General features: G+C 37.8%; 1 protein-coding gene and 1 pseudogene across 2 annotated transcripts in view; both read left to right on the forward strand.

Moving 5' to 3' along the window:
• The window catches only part of ARPC1A (actin related protein 2/3 complex subunit 1A), a 26,241-nt gene continuing 803 nt past the window's right edge, over nucleotides 1–25,438 (forward strand). Inside the window, exons 1-9 of one of the 2 annotated variants that reach the window (XM_006913344.3) lie at nucleotides 1–145; nucleotides 4,641–4,733; nucleotides 8,473–8,577; nucleotides 14,065–14,287; nucleotides 16,423–16,530; nucleotides 18,595–18,807; nucleotides 20,828–20,903; nucleotides 21,131–21,324; nucleotides 23,845–23,935. In XM_006913344.3, coding sequence (XP_006913406.1) covers nucleotides 4,670–4,733; nucleotides 8,473–8,577; nucleotides 14,065–14,287; nucleotides 16,423–16,530; nucleotides 18,595–18,807; nucleotides 20,828–20,903; nucleotides 21,131–21,324; nucleotides 23,845–23,935 — 1,074 coding nt within the window. In that variant the 5' untranslated portion in view covers nucleotides 1–145; nucleotides 4,641–4,669. Of the gene's footprint in view, nucleotides 146–4,637; nucleotides 4,734–8,472; nucleotides 8,578–14,064; nucleotides 14,288–16,422; nucleotides 16,531–18,594; nucleotides 18,808–20,827; nucleotides 20,904–21,130; nucleotides 21,325–23,844; nucleotides 23,936–25,438 lie in introns of those variants that run through there. The other variant, XM_025047672.1, reaches the window with a different exon arrangement.
• On the forward strand, nucleotides 14,638–14,756 carry LOC112480702 (annotated as a pseudogene).

Here is a 25,438-nt window from a genome sequence, read left to right on the forward strand (position 1 = left end):
CAGGCGCCGTGGCCGTTTCCGGGATCTGTCAGCAGCTCCCTCTGGGCCTCGGTCCTCCGCCCGCGGCCGCCGGAGCCTGTTCGCGTCGACTGACCAGAGTCCGCGAATTCTCCGCTCCGCGCGGGTCTGGACTGCCCGACTCCAGGTAAGGGGCAGCAGGAACGAGTTTCTGGCCCTGTGGGCCTCCACTGGCCCGGCCTTGCACCGGACTAGAACCCGCGGGGGCGATGAGGCGGGGGCTTAGGCCCCGGAGGCTGAGGGCGGGCCAGGTCTCCCTGCCCGGCTTCCGGGGGAGGCGGGGTATTCCAGTTCTCCTAAGGACCCGCCGAGCTCCTGGGTCCCCATACAGATCATTTCTCTCATAATTTTCGAACTCCAAGGCTCCTCCAAATTAACGGGTCCTTCTCTTCTATAGCCCTATTTCATCTCTATTGTGGCCATTTATCACAGTCTGTAAAACTGTAGTAAGTGGGATAATCCCCCTAATCGGGCGTCAGAGGAACCGTTCGTTTCTTTCTTTACCCAGTAGAATAGGTCCCTGCACACGGTGGGCACTCGTGGGAGATTGGCTTCTGTCCTGGGCAACCCTCAACCCTGCAGTATTGGGGGACCCTTCTGAACGCGAAAAAAATCTTCCCCTGAGATCCTTAAGATTCCGCTTCTCGAGTGCTCCCGTCTCTTAAGTCAAAACTGCATATACTGGCTCCGTGGAACCTTTGATGTAGCACCTTTCACTTTCCATCCCTCCAGTGGAACTGCCAAAATTCCAATCCCAGCACCGGACACTTTGTTGGATAACTCTGGAAAGACTGCTTCTCTGAGTCCCCTTTTCCTGCAGTAAGAAGATTCTTAGGACTTTCTGGAGAATCAAGGGAGTTTATTTGAATAAATTGCTTAGAATAGTTCCTAGTGGCCTAGAGTAAGGTACCCAATATATATCAGCTAGTACTTACTGCTTCTGGGCGTTCTATGCATATCTGTCTTCCCTTCCTCTCCTAACTGCTTTCACTTCTTACTTGAGGACCAGAAAAGTGTCAGATTGATTTATGTTTCTGCCCCCAGTCTGGTACTTACTACACTTCTGGGAACATGGTGGGCACTTACTAGATATTGTAGCTTAGAGTCTGATTATAAAGCCATCTGTTCTCATACTGCAGCTTTGGAACCTCCTTTTATCTACCGCAACTCATTGCCTAAATTACCTAAATTATCCTAATTCCTGTTTTATTCATTTTGGTTAACCTTTTGGTTTCATGTTGGCCTTGTGTTTTTAAGGTGTATAAAAACAAAGGAAAGGCTAACAGGAGGATATTTTGGCCTTGTTAAGGAGTGGGTGTGACTGGCTGCTTCCTATCACAAAGTATTCAGAGAATTTCTGAGGTTAATTCATCTAGTTATCACAATTTTAGGAAGGGATCATCTTGAAAAAATTAAAACTACTGTTTGGAGGGAGAGTGACAGTATTTCGATTTAGTTGACTAACCTGTGCTGAAACAAATTCTGCATAAAGAAGTTTAAAATGGTATGCCTATGAGGCTGGTGCCTGGAATTGGAACCTATCTCCAAACGTTGTGGAGGGTGTGGTGACCTTGTTGGAGTACCTGGTATTGCTGGGTTGGGTAATGAGAGCAATTAGAAGCTAGGTGAATCACAGTCTTGAAAACTGACCCTAAACAGGAAACTGAAATTCCTACTGTACAAATACATTCAGGCTCCAGGGCCAAGAATTTAAAGCATATGTAGACATTTCCAAGTTGAGAGGATACTAACTGGTGTGTACTTCTTGGGATACCTCAAAAGCCTTGGGTCAGAGGGAGAAAGGGAACTTTGTGAGCATCTGTTTTGAGCTAGGCTTTGTACTACATACTTTTACATGTTATCTCATTTAATCCTCCTACCAACAGCCTTGAGATGTCAGTAATATGTCCATTTTACAGAAGAAAAAAAATGAGATTTAGAGATACTGAGTACTCTGCCCAGGGTCTCATAGCTAGTGTGTGTCAAAGCCAAGATTCAAACCCAGGTTGCCTTGGCTTCAGATCCCATAGCTAACCAAACATCAGAATGACTCTGTACTCAAAGTGATAGGTAAAGAAGGAAGTTTGAGGTGGGGAGAGTTCCTGGGATCATGCTATGCTATAAATCTCTGTCTCAGGGCTGGACAATAAAAGGTCATCAGTAGAAAGTTGTTAAATTTAATGTCACCACCTTTTTGTCCCTTTTCTCACTACCTTCATTAAGACAAAGGTTTTCAGATTTCACTTAAATATTAATCACAGTTTAGAAATTATAATTATCACCCTATAACAGAAGGTATCTTTTTCTTGGTACTAAATTTAAGCTATTATTCTTCTGCATTCACTAAGTCAGTTCACTAAGTCACTAAACACGGCCTGTGAATTCACTTCTGCATTCACAGGCCGTGTTTACTGGATGCCTTATAAATTTGACAAATATGAGTCTTGTTTTGGCCTACAGACTAAAAATAGCCACATGATTATAAAAGAATTACAGGTCTGAGTGTCCAAATATGGAGTTTGAATTATATAACAAAATTAGAAATGCAATTTTAGAAGTAATTATACCTCTTTTGAAGGCTTTGCTACATACATTGCTTATAAAACTGAATTGAAGAATAAGAAAGCCTTTGTCTGCAGCTGTTCCTTTGTAACTACAGATGAAATATGTGATTTTGCATTAAATTATTAATTTGCAGACCAATTTTGTTTCAGTTAACAAATGAGCTTATAAAATGTGGCTTTTGAACTAAATTTATTTTAATTAAGAGATATTTTGAGTAACTGGGTAAAACCTGTTTTGATGGGTAAGCATCTGATATCAGAGATAAGGAGAATCATGAAATGAGCATCTGAAAGTTTATTTTTTAAAAAACAAATTAAGCAGTCTCTTTGAATTCATTTAAAATATTTTTAATTTCCAACAAAAGATTTTTTCTTTGTGAATTGCAATTTGCTTTCCAGAACAAGCAAAAGTAAAATATTAATGACCTAAATATTTTCAACCTTAGAATAATGTGTGAAACAGACGTTTCTCTTTCAGTTCAAGATATTAGTTGTTTTTATTTGAGTGTGTATGTATCTCTTTTTGACCTTTGGGTTCCTTTACAACAATTAGCAGAGACATTTCATCTGCTTTCCACTGAAATTGATTTCTGCTTTGTCTGCTAAACTTTAATTGTTCACTTCACAACCTTCTGGTGGACCTTCCATTCATTTCCTGCTTGCATCAGAATTTCTGTATCACATTTCAGTCTCCACCCTAGGTTAACATGAGTGTTTTGAAACTTCAGAGTGTTGTGAGAGTGCCTCTTAGAAATGATTAAATGGAGTACTTTTTTTGAAAAAATTTCTATTTCAAGTAATGATTGCTTCTTCAGTAGATCTAGATTTGAGTGTCTAAAATAGAGAATTTTATTTGATTTTTAATTTAATGATATTTCATAGATTGCTTTTCATTTAGTTACAATAAAAAGTTTAAAGAGTAATATGACACTTGCATACCTTTTACCTAGATTCACCAGTTGTTAACATTTTGCCACATTTCTCTTTATTTATCTACTTGTTGTGCTGAAGGATTGAAAATAAGTTATAGAAGACACTATGACACTTTACCCCTAAGCAGTTCATCATCTTTATCCCCTAAGAGTTAGGACATTCTCCTAAGAGCAAACCATTATCATAGTTAAGAAATTGAAAATAATTTTGTATTATTATATAATATGTAGCCCAAGTTCAAATTTTCCCTATTGTACAAAATATGTCTTTTATGGCTATTTTAAAAATATAGATTACAGTCAAGTTTTTATATAAAATTTGGTTTCATAGCTCTTTTAATCTAAAAACAGCCCCCCACTCATTGCCTTTTTTAAATAAGCCAGGCCAATTGTTTTAGCAGCATTCTCCAACCTCTTTGGCACTAGAGATGGGTGCTCCTATGAGAATCTAATACCTGATCTGAGGTGGAGCTGAGTTGGTAATGCTAGCGCTGGGAAGAGGCTACAAATACAGATGAAGTGTCACATGCTTGCCTGCTGCTCACCTCCTACTGTGCGGCCCAGTTCCTAACAGGCCATGGACCAGTACCGGTCTTTGGTTCAGCACTTGGGGACCCCTGCTTTAACCTGTTGTCACAGCATAATTATTAATAGTACCCCTTTTTGCTTTCTTAAAAGTATTCTGGTCTGGATGATGAATTAAGTGATCACTATAAATGATAATGTGCACTTCACTTTGCCTCCCATCAGGAGGCCTATCAGATTATATTGTTCCACTACTTATGATACCAAGTTTGATCACTCAGTTTAAGTGGTGACTGCCAGGTGTTTTTTAATTATAAAGGCATGGTTTTCCTTTTGTAATTAGTAAGTAATCCATGGGATGATCACTTAAGACTGTGAATACCCCAACAATCTTTAACTCATGGTTTTAGAATCTCTTGATGACCCTAACGGAATAAATTATGCATTGATGGTTACAGTACTAGTCGTATTTAAATGAGTAAGTTTTGACATCGAGATTGATTCTTCTTTAATAGTAGAATAGTGTTCAAGAACCCCCAGACAACTAAAATATTGGTAGCCTGCCATTTTAAATGCTTTTTTTTCTATTTGCTCATTGCAGTGTTCTATCTTTTGAAAACACTAAGAACAATGTCTCTGCATCAGTTTTTGCTAGAGCCAATTACCTGTCATGCCTGGAACAGGGATCGTACCCGTAAGTATGCTATTTTGTGCCTTTATTTTGGTATTTTGATACTTTTAGATTTAGATACTTTTAAGAATCATATTTCATTGTCACATGTGAAAAGGACTGATACAGGTTTAGAAGGGATCTAGGTCAGTCCTTTGGTTTACAGATATAGAAACTGAGGCCTGTACTGTTGGAAGGACTTTCCAGTGGTCACACACCAAGTTAATGTCAGAGCCATTGCTAGCACCCAAGCCTTCTGGTTCCTTGTCCATTTCTTTTTTTAATAATATCACTTGAAGGACAGTTTATGTCAGAGACATCTTTCATTGCCCTAAGAACCCAGTGTTTGGAATGGTTGTACAGTAATACTACACTCATCCAAGCATTTAGTCAGAATTCTAGGACCTAGAAATAAGCTATTTCAGAAACATATGGTTTATTCCTGAAGTATTGAGAACAGTACTAATGAGTATTCACTATGTTTCTCATAACAAGGTTGAATTTTTGTTTTCTGGTTCCAGCAAACCAGGGAGGAATGGAAGAGACTCATAGAAGTAGGCATATTACAACAAGCAAAGTGACAGAATATGACAAGGAAGAAGCAAAAAAAAGTCTAGAAACAGAAGTGTAGTATTATGCCCATGAGTTATTTTAAAAAGTTGAATTATATTCACTATCTTTTTTTAAATAACAGCTATATTAAGATATAGTTCAATAACAAAATTCATTCTTTTAAAGTATACAATTCAATGGTTAGTATATTCACAGAGTTATGCAACAATTATTACTATTATTATTATTACTATCTAGTTTTAGAATATTTTCATCACTCCAAAAAGAAATGCTAAACCCATTTGTAGTCACTTCCAGTTTTCCTCAAAACTTCCAGTTCTGAGAAGCTTCTAATCTACTCTTTGTATCCATGGATTTGCCTATTCTGGACATTTTGTACAAATGGAATCATGCAATATGTGGCTTTTTGCATCTCACTTCTTTCACTGAGCATAATGTTTTCAAGGATCATCTAGTCTTGTGCTAAATGTCGTTTAGCATGTATCAGTGCTCCATTCCTTTTTATGGCTAAATAATATTGCATAGATGTACCTCATTTTGTTTATTCATCAGTTGGTGGACGTTCAAATTGCTTCCAGTTTTTGGCTATTGTGAATATTACTGCTATGAACATTCACAGACAAGTTTTCAGGTGGACATACGTTTTTGCTTTTCTTGAGTGTATATCTAAGAGTTGAATTGCTAGGTCATATGGTAACTATGTTGAACATTTTGAGGAACTGCCAGACTATTTTCCAAAGGGGCCACTAGCAGTATGTGAGGGTTCCAATTTCTCCACCTTCTCTTCAACACTTGTTATTATCTGTGTTTTTTATTATAGCTCTATACCCACTATTAGCATTACAAATTTGATTCGCGTTTTCTTGATGACTAATGATGTCGAGCATGTTTTCACATACTTATAGGCTATTTGTTTATCTTCTTTGGACAAATGTCTATTCAGATTCTTTGCCCATTTTTAAAAATGGGTTATTTGTCTTTTTATTGTTGAGTTGTGAGAATTCTTTATATATTTTGGATACAAGTCCTTGATCAGATATATGATTTACAAAATCTCCCATTCTGTAGGATGTCTTTTCACTTTTCCTGATGGTGTCCTTTGAAGCACAAAAGTCTTTAATTTTGAAAATTTCCACTTCATTTTTTTCTTTTGATATTATCCATCTGCTATTATATCTAAGAAACCATTGTCTAGTTTGAAGTCACAAAGATGTATAACTGTGTTTCCTTCTAAGAGTTTTATAGTTTTAGCTCTTATTTTAGGTCTTAGAAACATTTTGAGTTAATTTTTGTATATGGTGTTGAAGACTACAGTATTCTCTCCCGAATTGAATTATCTTGGCACCTATGTCGATAGTCATTTGAATGAAAATGTGAAGGTTTATTGGACTTTGAATTCTATTCCATTGATCTTTATGTTTATCCTATTGCTAGGGCCACTGTCTTGCTTACTGTAGCTTCGTAATAAGTTTTGAAATTGGGAAGTGTAAATTCCAACTTTGTACTTCTTTCTCAAAATTGTTTTGGCTTTTCTGGGTCCCTTGCATTTCTATGTGAATTTTAGGATCAGCTTAACTAATTTCTGCAAAGAAGCCAGCTGAGATTTCGATAGTGATTTCTTTGACTCTATAGAGTCACTATTTTTTTAAAAAGCAATTCAGACACTGGTTCACTGTTATTTTTAAATCCTTGATACTTAAACAGTACACTCCAGATTTTTGAGTGAAGTGAAAACCTAGATAGAGCCTCTATATTGGGTATTTGAAAATATATAACATGCAGGATGCTGAATCTAGAGCTTCATAGCTGAGTTCCTGTATCTTCTGTCTCCTCTTTCCCATCTAAAAATAGGTTTTTGGAGTATTTCCAGTTATTTTTAATAGAAACGCAAGTTATAAATGTCTTTATTTATATCATTTTCCAGGTTTAACTGCAGATTTGGCTTTCAAAATCCCTATATGCATCTTAGAAATTTAGAGAAATGTATAATTTTTCCAGAAAGCACTGAAAGTCTTAGGATTTTAGAGCTAGATATTTATCTAATTCCACGGTTTATCTGTGAAAAAGATGTAGCTTTTCTAAAGAAGAGAGGAAAGGTGATATAATAGATGGGAAAACTAATAAATGATTGACTTAAAGTTTAGATCATAAGTCCTAATTTTAATTTTAAGAAATCAATGTTTTTTAAAAAAAGGATGAACTAGAAAGGAAAGAAAAATCAATTAAGTTTCAAAAAATTCATCATGTAGATATGGATATTCTTAATATTTTAGATTGGTCCAAGAGATTTCTGTTGAATTATATTTTGTAATTTATATTGGCTTTTTTATAAAGGAAAACTTTGATATACTTTATCAGCAGAATCAAGGTTTTTTGATAAACCCGTCTTGGGTCCAGGATAACAGTAAAGAGAGCCTATGAGATATTTTCAGCAAGTCTAACAGAAATTAAATATTTATCGGTAATGTTGTATAGATGAGCTAAAATGTCAAGTATCTTTACTACAGGCTAAAATTACAGTTGACCCTTGAACCAACTCAAAGGTTAGGGGGCCCTTGATCCTCTGTGCAGTCGAAAATTCATGTATAACTTTTGACTCCTCAAAAACTATAGTTAAGTCAGCCCTTGGTTTGTGAGGAGGAGTGGTTCCAGAACCCCGCTTTGATACCAAAATTTGAAGATGCTTAAGTACCTTTTATAAAGTGGCATAGAACAATGTATGCAGTTGGCCCCCAGCATCTGCAGATTCCCAACTGTGAATTGGAAATACTGTTTTCAGTCCACAGTCGGTTGAATATGTGGATATGAAACCCGTGAATACAGAGGTCTGTTTATTGGGAAAAATCCTGGTATAAGTGTATCTGCTCAGTTCAAACCTGTGTTGTTCCAGAGTCAACTGTATATCCGCTAAGTACAGTAACATTTTTAATGTTTTACTGGCTAGAATCTTTAATTGACAGTTGTCTATGTCTCTGATAAACTGGATTTTTAAATTTAGTTTTTCTACAGAACATTTTTAAAATGGGTTCTGAGTAGAGATAAAAATAATAAAAAGAACTCTTCAGGAGTGAACAATTTTTTGAAACAGCTTTTCTGTTCCTTCAATCTATTTTAAAATGCCAACTGTAACATAACTCTTTTTGTGTGACAGTTTCAGGTTCAAGTGTTAACTATTGACTTTTTTCTCCAGAGATTGCCCTTAGCCCCAATAATCACGAAGTCCACATCTATAAGAAGAACGGGAGCCAGTGGGTGAAAGCTCATGAACTCAAGGAGCACAATGGACACATCACAGGTAAGGGAAGATAACCATGAGCTTATTAGTACAATATTTCCAAATTTAACATTCTTTTGTTTAAATAAAGAGCCTAATAAAGTAAGTCTGCTCTATATTTAAAATTGTGTAGCATTTACTGAGATTTCTTTAGAAAGTTTGGGAAAATAGCATAATAGTGATCTCAGTTTTTAAGTTCTTCTTTTAGCCCAGCTGGTACACAGCACTCTTCTAGTGTTATGGAAACCCTAACCTACTTATTATGAGAACTAAAGAACTTAGATTGAGAGATGAGATGTGAAAGCGAAAACTAGACAGCATGTCAGCTGTGTGAAAATGTAAGCCAAACTGTGTTCTCAAGTGCTGAGGGAACTCAGTGTCTTCCAAAAGCTTCCTGTATTGTTTTTGAGGCAAAGAAGACATTCCCAAATAAGCAATCTTTAGTATTATTGGCTGGTATTTTTAAATGCTGTATAAATGGCATCATATCATACATCTCTTGCAGCTTGCTTTTGCATTCCACATTGTTCCTAAGCTCTGTCTACATTGGTGTATCTAGATTAAGTTTATTCCTTTTAATTGCTCTTTGGCGTTTCATGCCTCATTTATCCTTGTCTTCACTGAAAGACATTTATGTTGTTTCCAGTTTTTCCATATTACATTGAAGTGCTAAGTCAAGCATTACTGTGCAGATCTCTTTGTACATGTGTGAATGTGTGTACATGGTAGCTTTGTACCTCAGGGGTATGCACATCTTCACCTCAGCTAGGTATCATCAGATTACCTTTGTTCTACCAGCCTTTTATTTTCCACATCCCACACAAATTGATATGGTCACACTGTCTGATGAGTGAAAGGCGATGTGTCTGTAAGTTGCATTTTCCTGGTGAACAGAAAGGTTGAACATATTTTCAGATGTTTATTAGCTATCTGGGGATTTTTTTGTGTGACTTTAGTATTTGTAATTTCTGTCCATTTTTCCATTGAGTTTTTATCTTTTCCTTGTTGATTCGTAGAAGACCGAATCTTAAAGCATTGGCTCTGAGGCAGATTCTTGAGTGTACATTCACTTTTGTCTTTGGCAAAAACTATCAGTGAATAGAGAGATAGAGGTGGTGAGCAAAGCAGTGCTGAGTTTTATTTAGCAAGTGTCAAATTATGGAGGAGAAAAGGGAAAAATGAAGAATTTTTACAGTTGTTTTCTGAATTTGGCGAACCGTATCCTGATACCAGATTTCAAGAGAATGTATTGTTCTGTTGTTATGTCTGGCTATTTAAAAACAAACAAACAAACAAACATATTCATTCATTGTTCTGTTTAGAAAGAACTCTTGTTCTTTGATTTTTACTATTATAGTTTCTTTTTTCCTTTTTTCTGTCAGAGTTGATTCAACCTCTTGCTTTAAATAATTTGGCCAAGCTTATAAAAAATTATTTTCCATAACTTCAATTACAGATTTTTCACTGTGGTCTTGGATTTCCCCTTACCTCACAATGACATTTGCACTTAAGTGAGCAGCAGAGGGGACTGATAGTGATTTTTTTTTTTTTAATCGAGACTATGGAATTTTGCTTCAAATCCTCTAACATACTGATTAGCTTAAAAATATCCTTCCTCCAAATCAGAGAAAAACAACATGTTTTGACCTTCTGCACCATTTACATTGTATTCACCAGCAAAAACTTGTGACTATCCTTTCTTGCTTTTACCAGGATTTGTATGTGATGTTAGTGAGCACCCGAAGCCAACTATGTATTACCAGACCAGCACCAAAGACATAATTTCTATTTTTGTTGCTATTGCTTTCCCACGACCTTATTTCTATTAGGTTTAGCCTATTTTCTTTAAGTCCCTTTGCAAATGACCTTATGGCCTAAAAAATAAGAACATTCATTTTAAATTGGAAATTTAGCATTAGGAAATACTTTTAAATAAGAAAGGATTAAGGTGAAAGACCAAAGAAATAGTCAAAAAAGTGAAATATTTAGTTGTGTCCTTTTTCTCCCCTGCTTCTTCTTGGAGTTCTTTGAACCTGGGTCTGTTTTCTGTCCAAATGCTCAAATGCCATTTTTTTTATATCTGGAAAATTATTGTTAGGAAAATCTAAATATAACTCTGACAGGAGACCAAGGATCAAACATATTTTCTCAGAAAGATAGTAACTACAGAAAAAAAATTATCTTCTGAAGCTTTCTAAAAGAAAAGACTAGTTAGTCAGTACTATGGGAGAAAAGTATGGTAAACATGAAAGGGTTATCAGATTCCCCGCATTTTTTTTCTGTGAGTTTATTAGTTTGTATTATGTTTAATCACTGTCTCTTTTTTAAAAAACATTTCACTATGGACAATTTTAAACAGATAACAAAAATAGACAATATTGTAATGAGCCCCTGTGTCCGTCCCCATCATCCAGATTCAACAATTATCAACTCACAGCCTATCTTGTTCTCAACTCCCTGTACTATTTTGAAGCACATCCCAGACATTGTATTATTTCATATTTCAGCATTTATCTCTAAAAGGTAAGGACTCTTCAGTAATAACCAATACAATAGTCTGTTTTAATTGGGATTCTAATAAGGTACACATGGTTGTGATTAGTTGATGTATCTCTTAAATCTTTTGTTTATAGGTTCCCTTTTTTCTCTTTCTTTGTCTTTGCAATTTATTTGTTAAGAAAATTGAGAAATCAGGTCGTTTGTCCTATAGTACTTTCCAGAGCCTGGATTTTACCAATTGTAAGCCCATGGTGTTTTACATATTCCTCTGTCCTCTATATTACCTGTAAATTGCTAGTTGAAGTTAGGTAGTAGTAGGTACTTTCATCAAGGAGGCACATAATGTCTAGTCATCTTTCTTTCTGTGATATTAGCAATTGCTGATGATCAGTCCCCATATCCATTAATTTAGTAGTGGCTGCAACATGGTGATATTCTAAATCTATCATTTCTTCTCTATTAACTAGAATATACTTATAAAAGACACCTTCATCTACTGTTTGGTCACCCTGAGATACAGTTAGTACAGGAAAGATGGGTTAGATGCTTGATTCCCTTCCTTTCCTTTCAGGTCTTCTGATGGCAGAAAAAACAACAACAACAACAAAATACAAAGCTTAATTAGTAAGAGATGAAAATTTGCCTTTTACTGAATATTTGTTTTTCCCATTTATCTTTTTAACAAGTACGCGTTTAAGAAAAAAAGCTAATGTCATCTAAAATAGTTTGGGGCTATGACTATGGTTTAACAGCTTCCATATTCAAATGAATGATGTAGCTGCAGAAGTAGACTTAGAACTATAAAACTAAGCTGAAGATAGTTCCTTGTATTTTAAAGAGTGAGGATCTATTGACTTTTTTTAAAGCACCTCATGTTTAAGCACCTCAAGAATTCATATAAAACGTGCGTGTTTAATTAGAATGGTGGTCGTGTGGAATAAGGGGTGAAATTTCAGATTGTCAAAATCATTACAGAATCACTGAGCTTTCTCATTACAAGGCAATATTCTGGATATTAGAGGATATATTTGTTTTCTATTGGTGTGTAGCAAATACCGTAAACTTAGCAGCTTAAACCAAACACGTTTATTATTTCACAGTTTTTGAGGGTCAAGAGATTGGGCATGGCTTATCTGGGACTCTGCTTAGGGTCTCACAAGCTATAAACAAGTGTTATTTAAGGGTGAGTTTTCATCAGAGACTCAACCAGGGAAGGATTCACTTCCAAGCTCAGGTTTTTGGTAGAGGAATTCATTTCCTTGCAACTGTAAGATTCATGGCAGCTTGCTTCTTCAAAGCCAACAATGGAGAAAGAGGGTGAGCATCTTTAGCAAGTGCTAGTGCCACTTTCTTACGGAATCTTGTATAGTAGTCATGTACATCTCATCACCTTTCTCGTATTCCATTGGTTAAAATTGAGTTACAGGTCCTGCCTATACTCACGGGGAGGAGATGACAGAGGCATGAACACCAGCAGGTAGGATCACAGGGACCACCCACCACAGTAGTTTCAGAGGCTTGCTTCCTATTGTTAAGAAGCTTGTAGCCAAGTTAGAAAACAAGACATTCATAAATATAACAGTATTTTGCATCATACTTCTGAGAATTTCTCATAGAGGTAATTTTAACCAGAGCAAAAAGGTGCGTGCCTGAAATGTTATCTGTGATTAGAAACCAACAAAACATTCAGCAATGGCATGTTTGGGGAAATTATTATAAGATCAGTATTCTGAAATAATGTATAATTACTACTCATGTATAAAAAGCATGATAAAATGTTTGCCATAATATTAATATTTTGGGGGAGGAATGTGTGTAGACTTAAAGAACAGAGGCAGGGCTTTATTGACTTTCTACGTGTCCCATTGTGATGTTTGTCTTATAACAATGTGTGGGTATTGCTTTTGTAGTTAAAAATAAAATTTTAAATCTAATAAAGAGGGCTTTAAAACTATCCGGTAACAAATGGATTTAAAATCAAAATATACATCACTTAGAACACACTCTCTCATATCATTTTCCATTCGACGGTACAAAAATAAATTGAGCCGACATTTTCTGTAGGTGAATGAATGAATAAACTCTTTATACTGCTAAGTCACTATGATTTATCACTAATGGAGGCTTTAGTTTGTATTCATCTTACTTTTTTCCATATGAATGCTAAGAATGTTAATTATTAATTTTTAGGAAGATATCTATGATAAAATTTTATTAGTAATATTTCTGTGCCTTTGTTGTGAAATTATTTTTATAGAAAATACCTCATTAATAGATATAAAAATAAAATAACTGAGTCATAGCAGCTTTTACTCTTGGTATATTAAAACTGACCTTAACTTTAGGATCCTTTACAGAGGCACCAAATAAGTAAAAGTCTGGTCAAATAAGAAAACTAAACCTTACATTTAGATACATATATAGGTCTCTTTCTAGTTTAGACACAGAGATACTCCAGGATACTTTCATAGAACCTACATCATACAGAAAAGGTATTTAGGTTAATTTAAATGACAGTGACCCTCAGAATAATGTGTAATGAATCACAATTTATATTTTCCCATCTGTATCCTGAAGATTATTTTTATTTACCCTGAATGTCATTTTATTTGGATGTCATGTAACAGACTTTCAGTTAATATCATTGAACGGAGTGTGTTAATGAATGAATGAATAATAAAGGTACTTTCAAACAACAACAACAACTATGTGTGTGTGTGTGTGTGCGTATAAAGGCTCGTTAAACCAGATAGCTTTAGAAACTTGTGAATGAGTGAAGAGAATGTCCCTGCTTAGTTTCATAACCTTCGCAATTTTAAAACAGCTCTGTTCTACCTGGCCTCATGGAGGATCCTGAGTTACAGAACTTTGCAGAGAAACATCTGGCCTTTGTGTAGGAGATGATGATCAGGACCACATCTGTTCCCACCATGCCAGTGCCAACCTGCCTGTGCCATGTCAGTTGTCTTTGGCCCAGGCGAAGCAGTTGTTTCCATGTCTCACTTGCAGGTATTGACTGGGCTCCCAGGAGCGACCGCATCGTCACTTGTGGGGCAGACCGTAATGCCTATGTCTGGAGTCAGAAAGATGGTGTCTGGAAACCAACCCTGGTGATCCTGAGAATTAATCGTGCAGCCACTTTTGTCAAGTGGTCCCCGCTAGAGAATAAATTTGCTGTGGGAAGTGGAGCACGACTCATTTCTGTTTGTTACTTCGAGTCCGAAAATGACTGGTGAGCAACATCTGAGTATTTTTTTATTTCTCTGTAAAGAATCATACATTTGGACCATGTGTTCTTGGTGACTTTTTGAGGCACTGGGTGACGACTTACCTATAACTTCAGTTTTTCTTCATCTGGAAATTTTCTTTCCTCTGAAATTTTCCATTCTCTGTGATTGAGCATTTTTCCTTCTTCTGTGCACATTGGGTCAACTCTTGCATCTTTCTCATGTTAATATAGAGCAGTGGTTTCCATGTTCTATTCTAACTTGTTTGTTCTGTGAGATGTTACTACTCTTCTGACTCTGTACTTTCCAAATTGCTTTTTTCTCACCCTGATGATAAACTTGAAAGATTTCCAGGGTCTACAGCTGTGCCACCCTGAACGTGCCCGATCTCATCTGACCTTGGAAGCTAAGCAGAGTCGGGCCTGGTTAGTGCTTGGATGGGAGACCACCTAGGAAGACCAGGTGCTGTAGGCATTTAAAAAAGAAAAAGATTTCCAAGGTCCTAAGGAATAATTTTTTTTCTTTACTATCTTTATCCACTTAAAATATCTAGGATTCTTACAGATAACAATGTTCCTTCTTTCAAGTTTATTTGCTAACCAAATCTGTGCCTTGGTATAATGTTTTACTTGTTTAAACCATTGGAAATAAAAATTGATGAGGATCTTGGAAATATAATCAGCCTGTTGTACTTTTTTTAATAAATCACTTGTAGCAAGTCAAATTCAGAGATTTATTTTTTAGCTAAGTAACTTACTTTACTCCTTCCTGCATACTTTGATAAGAAAATGACTCTTCTACCTGGCATGCATTCAGAAAAGGCAGTAAATACCCTTCAACATGGAATTGTCATTTAGTACAAAACTGGCTGTGGGTTTGCACTAAAACAGCAGAGTACACATTATTCTTTGTGTTAGTGTGCTGTTTGCTTTATGTTGAAACAGTGTAAGGAAGGCATTATATTACATTTTATAATTTAGTAAAACCTCAGAAATTTTGATTCTTTGAAAAGAAAGTGAATTTGGAGCAAGATTGAATTATGGATTTAAAACATGCATTTTTCTTTCAAGTATGTATAAAATTAAAGCTAACAAAATGTTGCTTGCTAAAAATCATTTAGAAGGCTCACTAACGAATAGATGAGAAACAACTTTTCTTCCTAGGTAACCTTCAATGTCAGTGATTTTTCACATTTTTATTCATTAAAATAGTCTCAAATATAGATGAATTGGGCTTTACTATAGTACAAAGTATTGTCATTTGAACAAGCTGTATGTTCAGGAGATGTTTCTCAGCTATGGAACAATATTTCATTGATATGATGTGAGTACTTTAAAACCTCTAAAAGCCTTTAAAATAGCTGCATTATTCAGTCAGAATATTGTCTATTTTTCAAAATGAAATTTTTCAGATAGATTTCTAAGAAAAAGATTCTATGGAAAAATAATTTAGCATTCAAGGAAGGGCATTTGAGCACAATATTAAGTCTTTCATCTTGAACAGCAGAACATGATTGGTTTTTAGCAGCAGTTTAGGGGCAGAAATTGATTTAGTTAAGCCAGAATAATGACTGATCTTGGGCATAAATAAACTCTTAAGTGGAGCTAGAGAATTAGAAACTAATCTCCAACACGAGGTTCTGCTAATTTGGTTGTGATTTCTCTGGGAAAAAAATGTTAAAAAGAATTTGTACCTTCTGGAAACTTAGGATATTAAGCTATCTTACAACCCAAACTTTACCCAAAATGAAAAAACAAATCGCTGCATAGTTATAATAAAAATGCAAGTAATTTCAAACCTCAGATTGTATTTCAGAGGTTAAAGTCACAGGTAATCTAGAATTCTATGGAGCATACCAGAGTTTACCCATGAATATACTTACTAATGAGGATCCCCTGGTAGCCGGGCAAGTTCAGAAATGGCTGCCCTGATGACAGTGTCAAAGCCTAAAAGACAGGAAAGTGGAAGAAACTGTCTGTGGTTCTTCCTCTCGTCCTTTAAAAATGTACCTTCTCTGGCAGGAGAACTGGTAACCACGTAAGAACCATGCATTGGTGTTTTCACCTGACACATTTGTAGGTCATTTGGAGAGTGTTGTTTTTAGTGTGGATAAACTAAAATGGATTTTCTCCTTTTGTAGGTGGGTAAGCAAACACATTAAAAAGCCAATTCGATCCACCGTCCTCAGTTTGGATTGGCATCCCAACAATGTTTTGCTGGCAGCTGGATCATGTGATTTCAAATGCAGGTAAGAACAAATGAGAATTGGTGGACAGACTTGAGCTGTTCATTGTTCATCTTTCAACAGATATTTTAAGGATCCTTTTCTTTGCAAGGTACTATGCTAGGCTCTGTGATGGACTCAGAGATGAAAGGAGCTTGTGATCTAGAAAAGGAGCTAAAGTAAATGTGCAAATCACTGAGGTAGAAAGAAGTGGACTTGAAAGTGTGGTGGGAGGGAGGTGCAAGAGTGGGGCCAGGAAGTTTTCCTTAGGCAGAGCATCCGTGGTTTTGAGTAGGAGTATAGTGCTCTCTACGCGCCACCCCCCCCACCCCATCCCCACCCCCGCACTAGTATTCTCTCATTTCATAATGCAGGCAGCAGACTCGGCAAATTCCAGAGTGAAACTAAGATCAACAAAACAATAGTAGCTCTACTGAGCTGTTATTGTGCTATTCTTTTTCAGTTAAAGCCTTTTGTCATTTAGCACAAGACTAGAAGAAACACAGCCACTTTGCTAAGAACTTTCTCATACAGTATAATTGTTTTTTAAAGTTGTTCTTTATCAACAAAAAGAAAAATAAATGTCGCTTCATGTTGGCAGTTGAGAAATAGAATACGTCTTTCTTTAGTAGGCTGTGTGGAGAATTTCCAGAAAAACCTAGCTAGTGATTTATATCTAAGAATATCCCAGGGATTTTGTTTTTTTGTCCTTTTTTAAAAAAATATATGTGTGGAAATTTGGCTGTAGGAAAGGGATACAGTAATGTCAAGCCACTTTTTGGAAAAATATTGGTTCTCCTACTTAAGAACCAGCGTAGCAGTAAATATACATAGACATTCTCTAGAGTTTTTCTTATTCAGGAATTTTGTTTGTGATGTTACCCAGAGTCATTCTAGCTCCCTTAGAAGGTAGAAGTAAATGCTACTGATCCATACCATATCATCAATCTTTGTCTAAAAATCTGGTTTGTAAAAATAGGTTACAATTCATTTGTTGATAATAATTTCCAGAAATAACTTTGCTTTGACTTGTGGTCCTGCGGGTATGGATCTGATCCACTCTTGAGTTGGCAGCTGAGAATTACCTGTTCTTCCCTGGACTCTGATGACTAAAGCAATAGCTATTGTGATGCTGATTTAAAGCACAGGGATTCTGAAGTCACATAGTATCTAACTTACAGACAGCTGTGCCCTTCACCTTTTCCAGAGCTGCTGGTGTCATTGTCATTTTGGGGGGAAATATTCCAAATTGTTTAGGGAACCTTTAGGTTCAGAAATTTTGAAGAGAAGCTTTACAAAGTAGAAATATCATTGGAGGGCAAAAGGGAATAAAAAGATAGAGTCCCAGCTGTTCTTTATCTTTTTTGCTTCCTGCGTCTGTATCAAGGAATTAGAGGAGGAGGCCGATGACAGCAGGCTGTAAAGGACCCACCTTCCTCCCAGACTGTGCCTGCCACAAAGACTGGACAATGGTCCTGAGGGTAGAGTGAACCTGGCCCTCTGCCTGATAGCACTGAGGAAAGCCTGCTCGCTCTTCCCACGGCTTCCTTGGGCTTTCTCTTTCGAGGTCCTTTTTCTTTAATTGGGTTCATACCAATGGTTTATTGCAGGGTGGCAAATAGTTTCCTTTTTCCTACCATTTGACTGTGTGGGCTTCCTAGAATACTGAGTCGAGAATGATGGTGAAATAGACAGGAAAGAATGCTGTGCTCATTTAGTCAGATCTCCAACGGGCAAGAGAGGGCGGGACAGCACAATTCTCCCCCAGAATGTACACTCCAGGAGGGAAGGACTTTTGTGTTCATTACTTTTAGAACCATATTCCTAGAATAGTGCCTGACACATCAGAACCGATCTATGAATATCCATTGATTATGGATTTGCCAAATTTGGATTGGCCTGTAGGTAGCCGAGAACAGTTCTGTGTCTTAAGACTCTTGTGTATCTGAACTTGTCCATCATATTTTGCTCTTTATGAGTCAGTCTGTTTACATTCTGGGACACCTTACAACAGCTGCCTGTGGCCTATTTCCATATACATATATTTTAATTTACTTTTTCCTTTTCTCCCTGCCCCTTAAACTACAGAGTGTTTTCTGCATACATTAAAGAAGTGGACGAAAAGCCAGCCAGTACACCCTGGGGCAGCAAGATGCCTTTTGGTCAGCTGATGTCAGAGTTTGGTGGCAGTGGCACTGGTGGCTGGGTGCACGGGGTTAGCTTCTCTGCCAGTGGGAGCCGCCTGGCCTGGGTCAGCCATGACAGCACTGTGTCTGTTGCCGATGCCTCAAAAAGTGTGCAGTGAGTATTTGCCTTTTGTTTACAGTAAGGGAGTCAGGTGGGATCTCTTATCAGCTGGGCAAAGGCTGCCCTTCCTTGGGTATAAGTACAAGAGGAAAGCATAGAACTGCAAGGCAGACTTTAAAGTCAGAGACACATTTTTAGATTGTCCATTTGGGGAAATTTTAAAAAGTTAGGTCTCACTTCCAGAAACACTTTTTAATAGAAGTGCTTGATAATGATTCCTTTAAAGGATCCTACTGATAAGATTTCCTTCAAATAGCCTGTTTAGTCTGTTGCTATGAATTCCTTACAACATTTAAATGTCACCCACCAGTCTTAAATTAAATAGGTGGTATGTTCTCGCTCTGTGTAATCAGTGAACAATGACTCCATTAATTTGGGACTTTATTCAGTAATACTTAAAGCTTCGAAGCCAGTTTCTCTGGTGTATGCTGGAAGAACTCGAATTGCGATGACTCATTTGTGAGTAAGGTGGTTGCTCAGCCTTCAGGAGAACATTAGACATCTTGTCAGACATCAGAATTAATATTTATTCATCATATGTTGGTGGAAGAGAGATGATTGGAATTTTTTCCTCTTTCAAATCTTTCTTCTTTCCTGGTGCATCGTTTTCCATTGGCAGCTAAAGGTAATCCACCCTGTCAACCTGTGTGCTGAGAACTGATCACATCTGACTCCCTCTGACTCCCTCTGCCACATGGTGACAACAAAGTGAAACTTCAGAGAGGATATTGTCTTAACGGATTGAATTTTCTTTTCATTTCATTTTTTAAAAACACTCCCAAATATAAATAATACAGTCTTCTAGAAGATTTCTGTACATGGGTACTTATATAGCTTTTCACTTTTAACACAAATGGTATTATGCTATACATTTTGTATAGTAATTTGCCTTTTGTCATTCAATAATGTTTTGATGTTATAGTTATTTGACTTGTATGCAACTTATATAATGAATAATAAGCTCTTAGCATATGCTTATTATAAGCACCTGTCTACCTTCTTATTAATTTGCATTTGGCTTTTATGGTCCTGCAAGTCAGATATGATCTCCATCTTTTCCTTTCTCAAAGATAAATATTTCACGTAGTAAAAGCCAGGTATGCCACAGTGAGACCTTAAGATGAGGTGTTAGGACTTCAATACCAACAGTCTTAGAGGGGTGAGGGGCATCTTAAGACATGGTTTTCAAAACATATCATCTTCTACATGAAAATATATGATCTTAATTCATCAACCAATGTGTTTGCCTGCCGCATCTGTGTTACCCCTCGGCCAGGTGCTGGAGCAGATAACTGCTAAGTTGTATACTTAGTATATACTATGGGTGCATGTATGTGCACACACACCTACTGCATGTGAGCTCCTGGCTGGCTAAGACTGTGTCTTATTCATCAGCAGCCCTAGCTGTTAAACCAGAGCCTGGTTGAGGAAAGAGAATAGGCTCTAGTAACTGTTTGTGGCTCTAGCCCTTTAGGAGCCCACAATGAACACAGGTGAGGAGAGAATAGCAGAATAAGGCATTAAATCTTGAGTGACAGTAAGCACTATGGGAGGTCAGGGAAAGGAGAAGCTACTTTAGGCTGATGTCCAGGAAAGCTTCATGGAGTTGATCAAATTAGAGCTGAGCTTCAAAGACCAGTGTGGATTTTGGATAAGCAAGAAGAACAGAGACAGCAAGTGGGTAAAGGGGCATAGGAGCAAAGTCAAGAGGTGGGAAAGAACAAGGGCCCACTGGAAATCAAGCTGTAGACCAGTTTGTTGTGAGTTGGGGGGCCTCAGAGGGGAGCAGAGCACAGGCTAGAGAGAGCTAAAGGCCCCAGTTTCTGCAGGTTACCTCAGGGCCATTTCCTGCTTGAGATTCCTGAAAGGCTAGGTCACAGGGCTCCTTATATACATAAGTGGTCATTTATATCGCCAAAGCCCCTGTGAAAATGGGTCCTTTGTCATCCTCTATGTCTATAAAGAGGCTGAGTGGTCTGCTTTATCTCCATTTAACAAGTATTCTTGTATTCAGGGTCTCAACTCTGAAAACGGAGTTCCTGCCCCTCCTGAGTGTATCATTTGTCTCTGAGAACAGCGTTGTAGCTGCTGTAAGTATTTCTCTTCATCTTTCCTTGTAGTATACTGTATATGATTCTTCAGAACAGGAACAATGCATGCTTTGTGACTTTGTGCACTAGCACAAAGTAGAACAGCCTTTTAGAAGAAACAGAGCTAGCCTTTAAGAGTGAGAGATGCCTTTGTTGGTGAACATTCTGCTGAGGGGTTGGTAGGTGGGCAGCGTACACTCCAGGAGCTGACTGAGATCTTGTTTCAGGGCCATGACTGCTGCCCAATGCTCTTTAACTACGATGACCGTGGCTGCTTGACTTTCGTCTCCAAGCTAGACATTCCAAAACAGAGCATCCAGCGCAACATGTCTGCCATGGAACGCTTCCGCAATATGGACAAGAGGGCCACGACCGAGGACCGCAATACAGCCTTGGAGACACTGCACCAGAATAGCATCACGTATGTGCCACTCAGCCACCTGGGGCCCCCTGGACTGGGATCTGAGTCCCTAGACACCACCTATAGCCAGTGCTATCTGTAGAGAAGTGTTTAGGTGACCAAGATGCCCTTCTTCCCCTCTCTGTTTCCTGACGAGGTCTCTGTGAAAGTTCTGTGTACTGCAGGCCCAGACATCCCTTCAGGGACAAGAGGAAGAAGTTTGTAGCTTCCCAACTACAGGCTCCCCTTTTGGCTTATAATAGAGAGTACAGTGCCCCCACCTGGTCATTCTGTCCACCAAGGTGCAGATGGTATAGGCTCCCCACGTGAGGAGTGCAGATCCTGTTGCGGACTTGTGAGCTGGTGTGCCCTGTTAGTGCAGCCTCTTCCTAGGACTTGCTTCCTCATAGACTTAATTGAGAATGAAAGGAGACCTTCCTGAATGTCATATTTCTCTGGTAGTGAACAAATAACAGGAAGATTAGTTATATCCTGCTTGTAAAGGTACTTCTAGCTATCATTTAAACCATGGATTTCAAGTAATATATACAAGTAAGATTATTTAACTAGAGAAACAGAATTTCTTAGTATCATTATGACAAGCTGAGGAGTTTCTTTTCTTATTTTTCATCAGACATATGTAGTTATATAAGAATTGTGTTTTCTCCAAAAAGCTTGATTTTTTTTTTAAATCTCGAAGGGAAATGCAGTATATTATTGATATTTTAAATTACTGTGTTCAGAGTTAGGTACCATAGGATTTTCTCTTTTTGACTAGCTCATTTGTGTTGAGAGACTTTTATTGTGGTGATTGTAACAGGAAGCATAATGGAAACCTCTATACTTTCTCTTTTAGAGAATTATTAAATTCAGGTTGTGCTTTTCATCATGTTCAATGGAAAGGGCCACTAGAGTTAAAATAGGCTGAAAATGTCTGTGTTCTATAAAAAGTAATAATTTGAAAACCTAGAAAAAAACTTTCTCCACATTCAAGTTTCTCTGTCTTGAATGACTTTTTTTAAATTAATTAATTAAATTGAAGAAATGATTTAAATTCACTCCCCCCTCCCGCCATCTACCTCTCCCTTTCCCCCTGCCCCCTGCCCTTTGGTAACCACTAGTCCATTGTCCATGTCCACAAGTCTCTTTTTGTTTGTCCTGTTCATTTGTTGCTTTTAGGTTTATATCCCACATGTAAGTGATAGCATGTAATTTTCAACTTTTTCTGTCTGGCTTATTTCGCTTAGTATGATTATTTCAGGATCCAACCATGTTGTCGCAAATGGCACTATTTCATCTCTTCTTATGGCCGAGTAATATTCCATTGTATATATGTACCACAGCTTCTTTAGCCAATCACCATCTATCGTAGGACACTCGGTTGTTTCCATGTCCTGGCCACTGTGAATAATGCTGCTATGTACATCCATCGGTGTGCAAATATCTTTTTGAATGACTTTCAAAATTATTTCTTGTGAATTTTTCTTAAGCTACTCTGCCGAATATGTACTAAGAAAGAAACATCTCTCATTGCCTCTTCTATACTTTTAGGTTAAAAATAAAATGACAGACTCTTGCAGATGGACATGTTTACTTTTATTTGCAGATATTAAGTCCTCTTTGCTGTAGAGCAGGGTGAGCAAACTTTCTGGAAGGCACCCTACAGAAAAATATTTTAGGCTCTGAGGGATTCTCAGTCTTCATAGCAACTATTCAACTCTGCCATTACAGTACAAAAGCTGCTGTGGACAACATGTAAATAATGAGCATGAATGTGTTTCAGGAAAACTTTATGGACACCGAAATTTGAATTTCACATAATTTTCATATGTCATGAGATGATAGTCTTATTTTTTCCAGCCATTTAAAATTGTAAAAGACATTCTTAGCTCACAGACTATACAGAAACAGGTGGTGTGTGCCATAGTTTACCATCTAGACATTTCAGAGGAGAAAGAAAAATATCATCTGAGCTACAGAAATGATTTCAATTTCAAAATTTTTCATATAATTAGACTGAGACAAGTTATTTCATTTATTCCTCTGCTTTGCCTGGTTGAAATCTTATGGCATGTCTGACTGTTGCTAACATTTAAAATGATTCATTTCAAATGCAAGGAGAGCTCTTGCCTTATATGCTCTGGCTATTGGAGAGTGATTTGGGCGTTTTTGTTTGGAGCCAGTTGGATTTCGGTCATGTTTCAGAGTTTCCATTTCAGTCATAGCTGTAGTCCTACCCACACCCTGCTCCTGAGCAGTTTGCGTGCTATGCGGCTGCATTGTCCTATTTCTTCACATCATTGATTAATGCAGGTTCTTAACACTTCCCTCTTCTCCATTTTTTCTTTTCTGGATACCTGCTAATAAAATGCATTTTTATATTTTCTAAGTGAGATTGCTACATCTTAATATTGATAAACAACTTGATATTCAGGAGTTAATAGGTTATTCATCTCCTTAAAATGCCCTTACACTGTTAGGAAATTGGGGGCTCACTTCTACCATATACCTTACGATCTCTTGTTTCGCTTTTTTTTTCAGTCAAGTATCTATTTATGAGGTGGACAAGCAAGATTGTCGCAAATTTTGCACTACTGGCATTGATGGAGCCATGACAATTTGGGATTTTAAGGTATTTTCTACCTTTCAGAACTGAATCTTATTTGTGTTAAAACTCCCCCTGTGAGAAAATGTTTCTCATTTCTTGGAACAGAATATCAAAGCTAATGCAAATCAGAAATGGAGGACATTAGACTATAGCTGTCATTAATAGGAGGAAACCACACTCTCCCAGTGAGATGGAATACATACTTCTTTCTAAGTGTCCATTGAGGAAAAGTTTAGTGCTGTTTTTGTAGTAAGCCCTGTGTTGGGCACCAGTCTAAGTTTAACTATCTAGATATATTTTTATGGTTGCACTAATTAATCTAATAAACATTCGCTAAATACTTGCTGGGTGCTAGGCATGGTGATAGGCACAGAGAGTATTGAGATGAAGGAGCCTTTGAGGTACTCATATGGTAGAAAGGGAGAGGAGGGTGAGGAAATTAGGTGGCACTCCAGAAGAGAAGCCAGTGCCTCTGTTTTTGCATTGAGGAATTTGTGGGCATGCATGGACTGCCAGTGCTACAGAGAGGAGGTTACATCTGAGCTGCATCCCTGGATGCAGTGGGATTTTGGCACACAAGGTTGGAGGGACAGGGCATGCAAGCATTCTAAGCTGCAGGGGAGCAGCATGTGCAGACTAGGCATGGAGCTAAGAGAACACATCCTGCCTCCTGCACTACTGGTTGTTTGGGCTATGGTGTGGGTCCTACAGAAGCACAAGATGAAACTAGAAAAAAGCCATGGCATGGTCAGGGAGAGGGAACTGGGCTTTGTCTGCAAACTGCTAGGAACTGTTCCAGAAGTGAAGTAGAAGAGCACCAGGCTGTCAGGTGTGGGTAGCCTGGGCAACCGAGGGCTCTGGGCAGAGGCTTTTGAGTCCAGTGAACAAGGCAGGAAGATGTGAACTCCAGCTATGGCAGCGGTGTTGCCAGGAGATTCTGGACTGGAGAGAGACTTAGGAGGCCCAGTGGAAAGGTGTAGTGACAATGAGGGACAAATCTAGGAGGACTCTGCATACTCCAACTTGGGGATTGGGAAGATGGTGGGTGAGATAAGGAACCAGAGAGGAAGAGCAGGAGTGAGAGAAAGAGAGAAGATACCTACTGTGTGGAGCTCTGTGAATTTACTTTTCCTGATTGTGGACCTCCAAAACAGGTCATTGTTCACAGAATTTGCCATTGTGAAGTTCCATGATGTTTGATTTTTTCTGACCCTTTTTTTGGGTCAAATACATAATATGGAAAAGCCTCCAGAATATACTAGAGAAACAAACTGTCTTTCTCTAAAAGTCTCTTCTCCCCTTTTTAACTTGTATGCTTTACGTCCTGGGCGTCAGGGCCCCTGTTTAATTAGCACCACCTGGGCAGTTATAGCTCAGCTGTTTCTTCTTTGGTCCCTCAGGCCACGTCTTTTTCTCTCTTTTTGCACTTGTGTAAGCTAGAAAGACCCATTGCACTTTTCTCTTCAATCCATCTACCTTTGAGTACCTGCTCTGTGTTGTGCAGTAGGCTGGCTGCTTTGTGGAAAA

This window comes from Pteropus alecto, unplaced genomic scaffold (genome assembly GCF_000325575.1).
Source record: "Pteropus alecto unplaced genomic scaffold, ASM32557v1 scaffold20, whole genome shotgun sequence".
In the NCBI taxonomy this organism is placed as follows: Eukaryota; Metazoa; Chordata; class Mammalia; order Chiroptera; family Pteropodidae; genus Pteropus; species Pteropus alecto.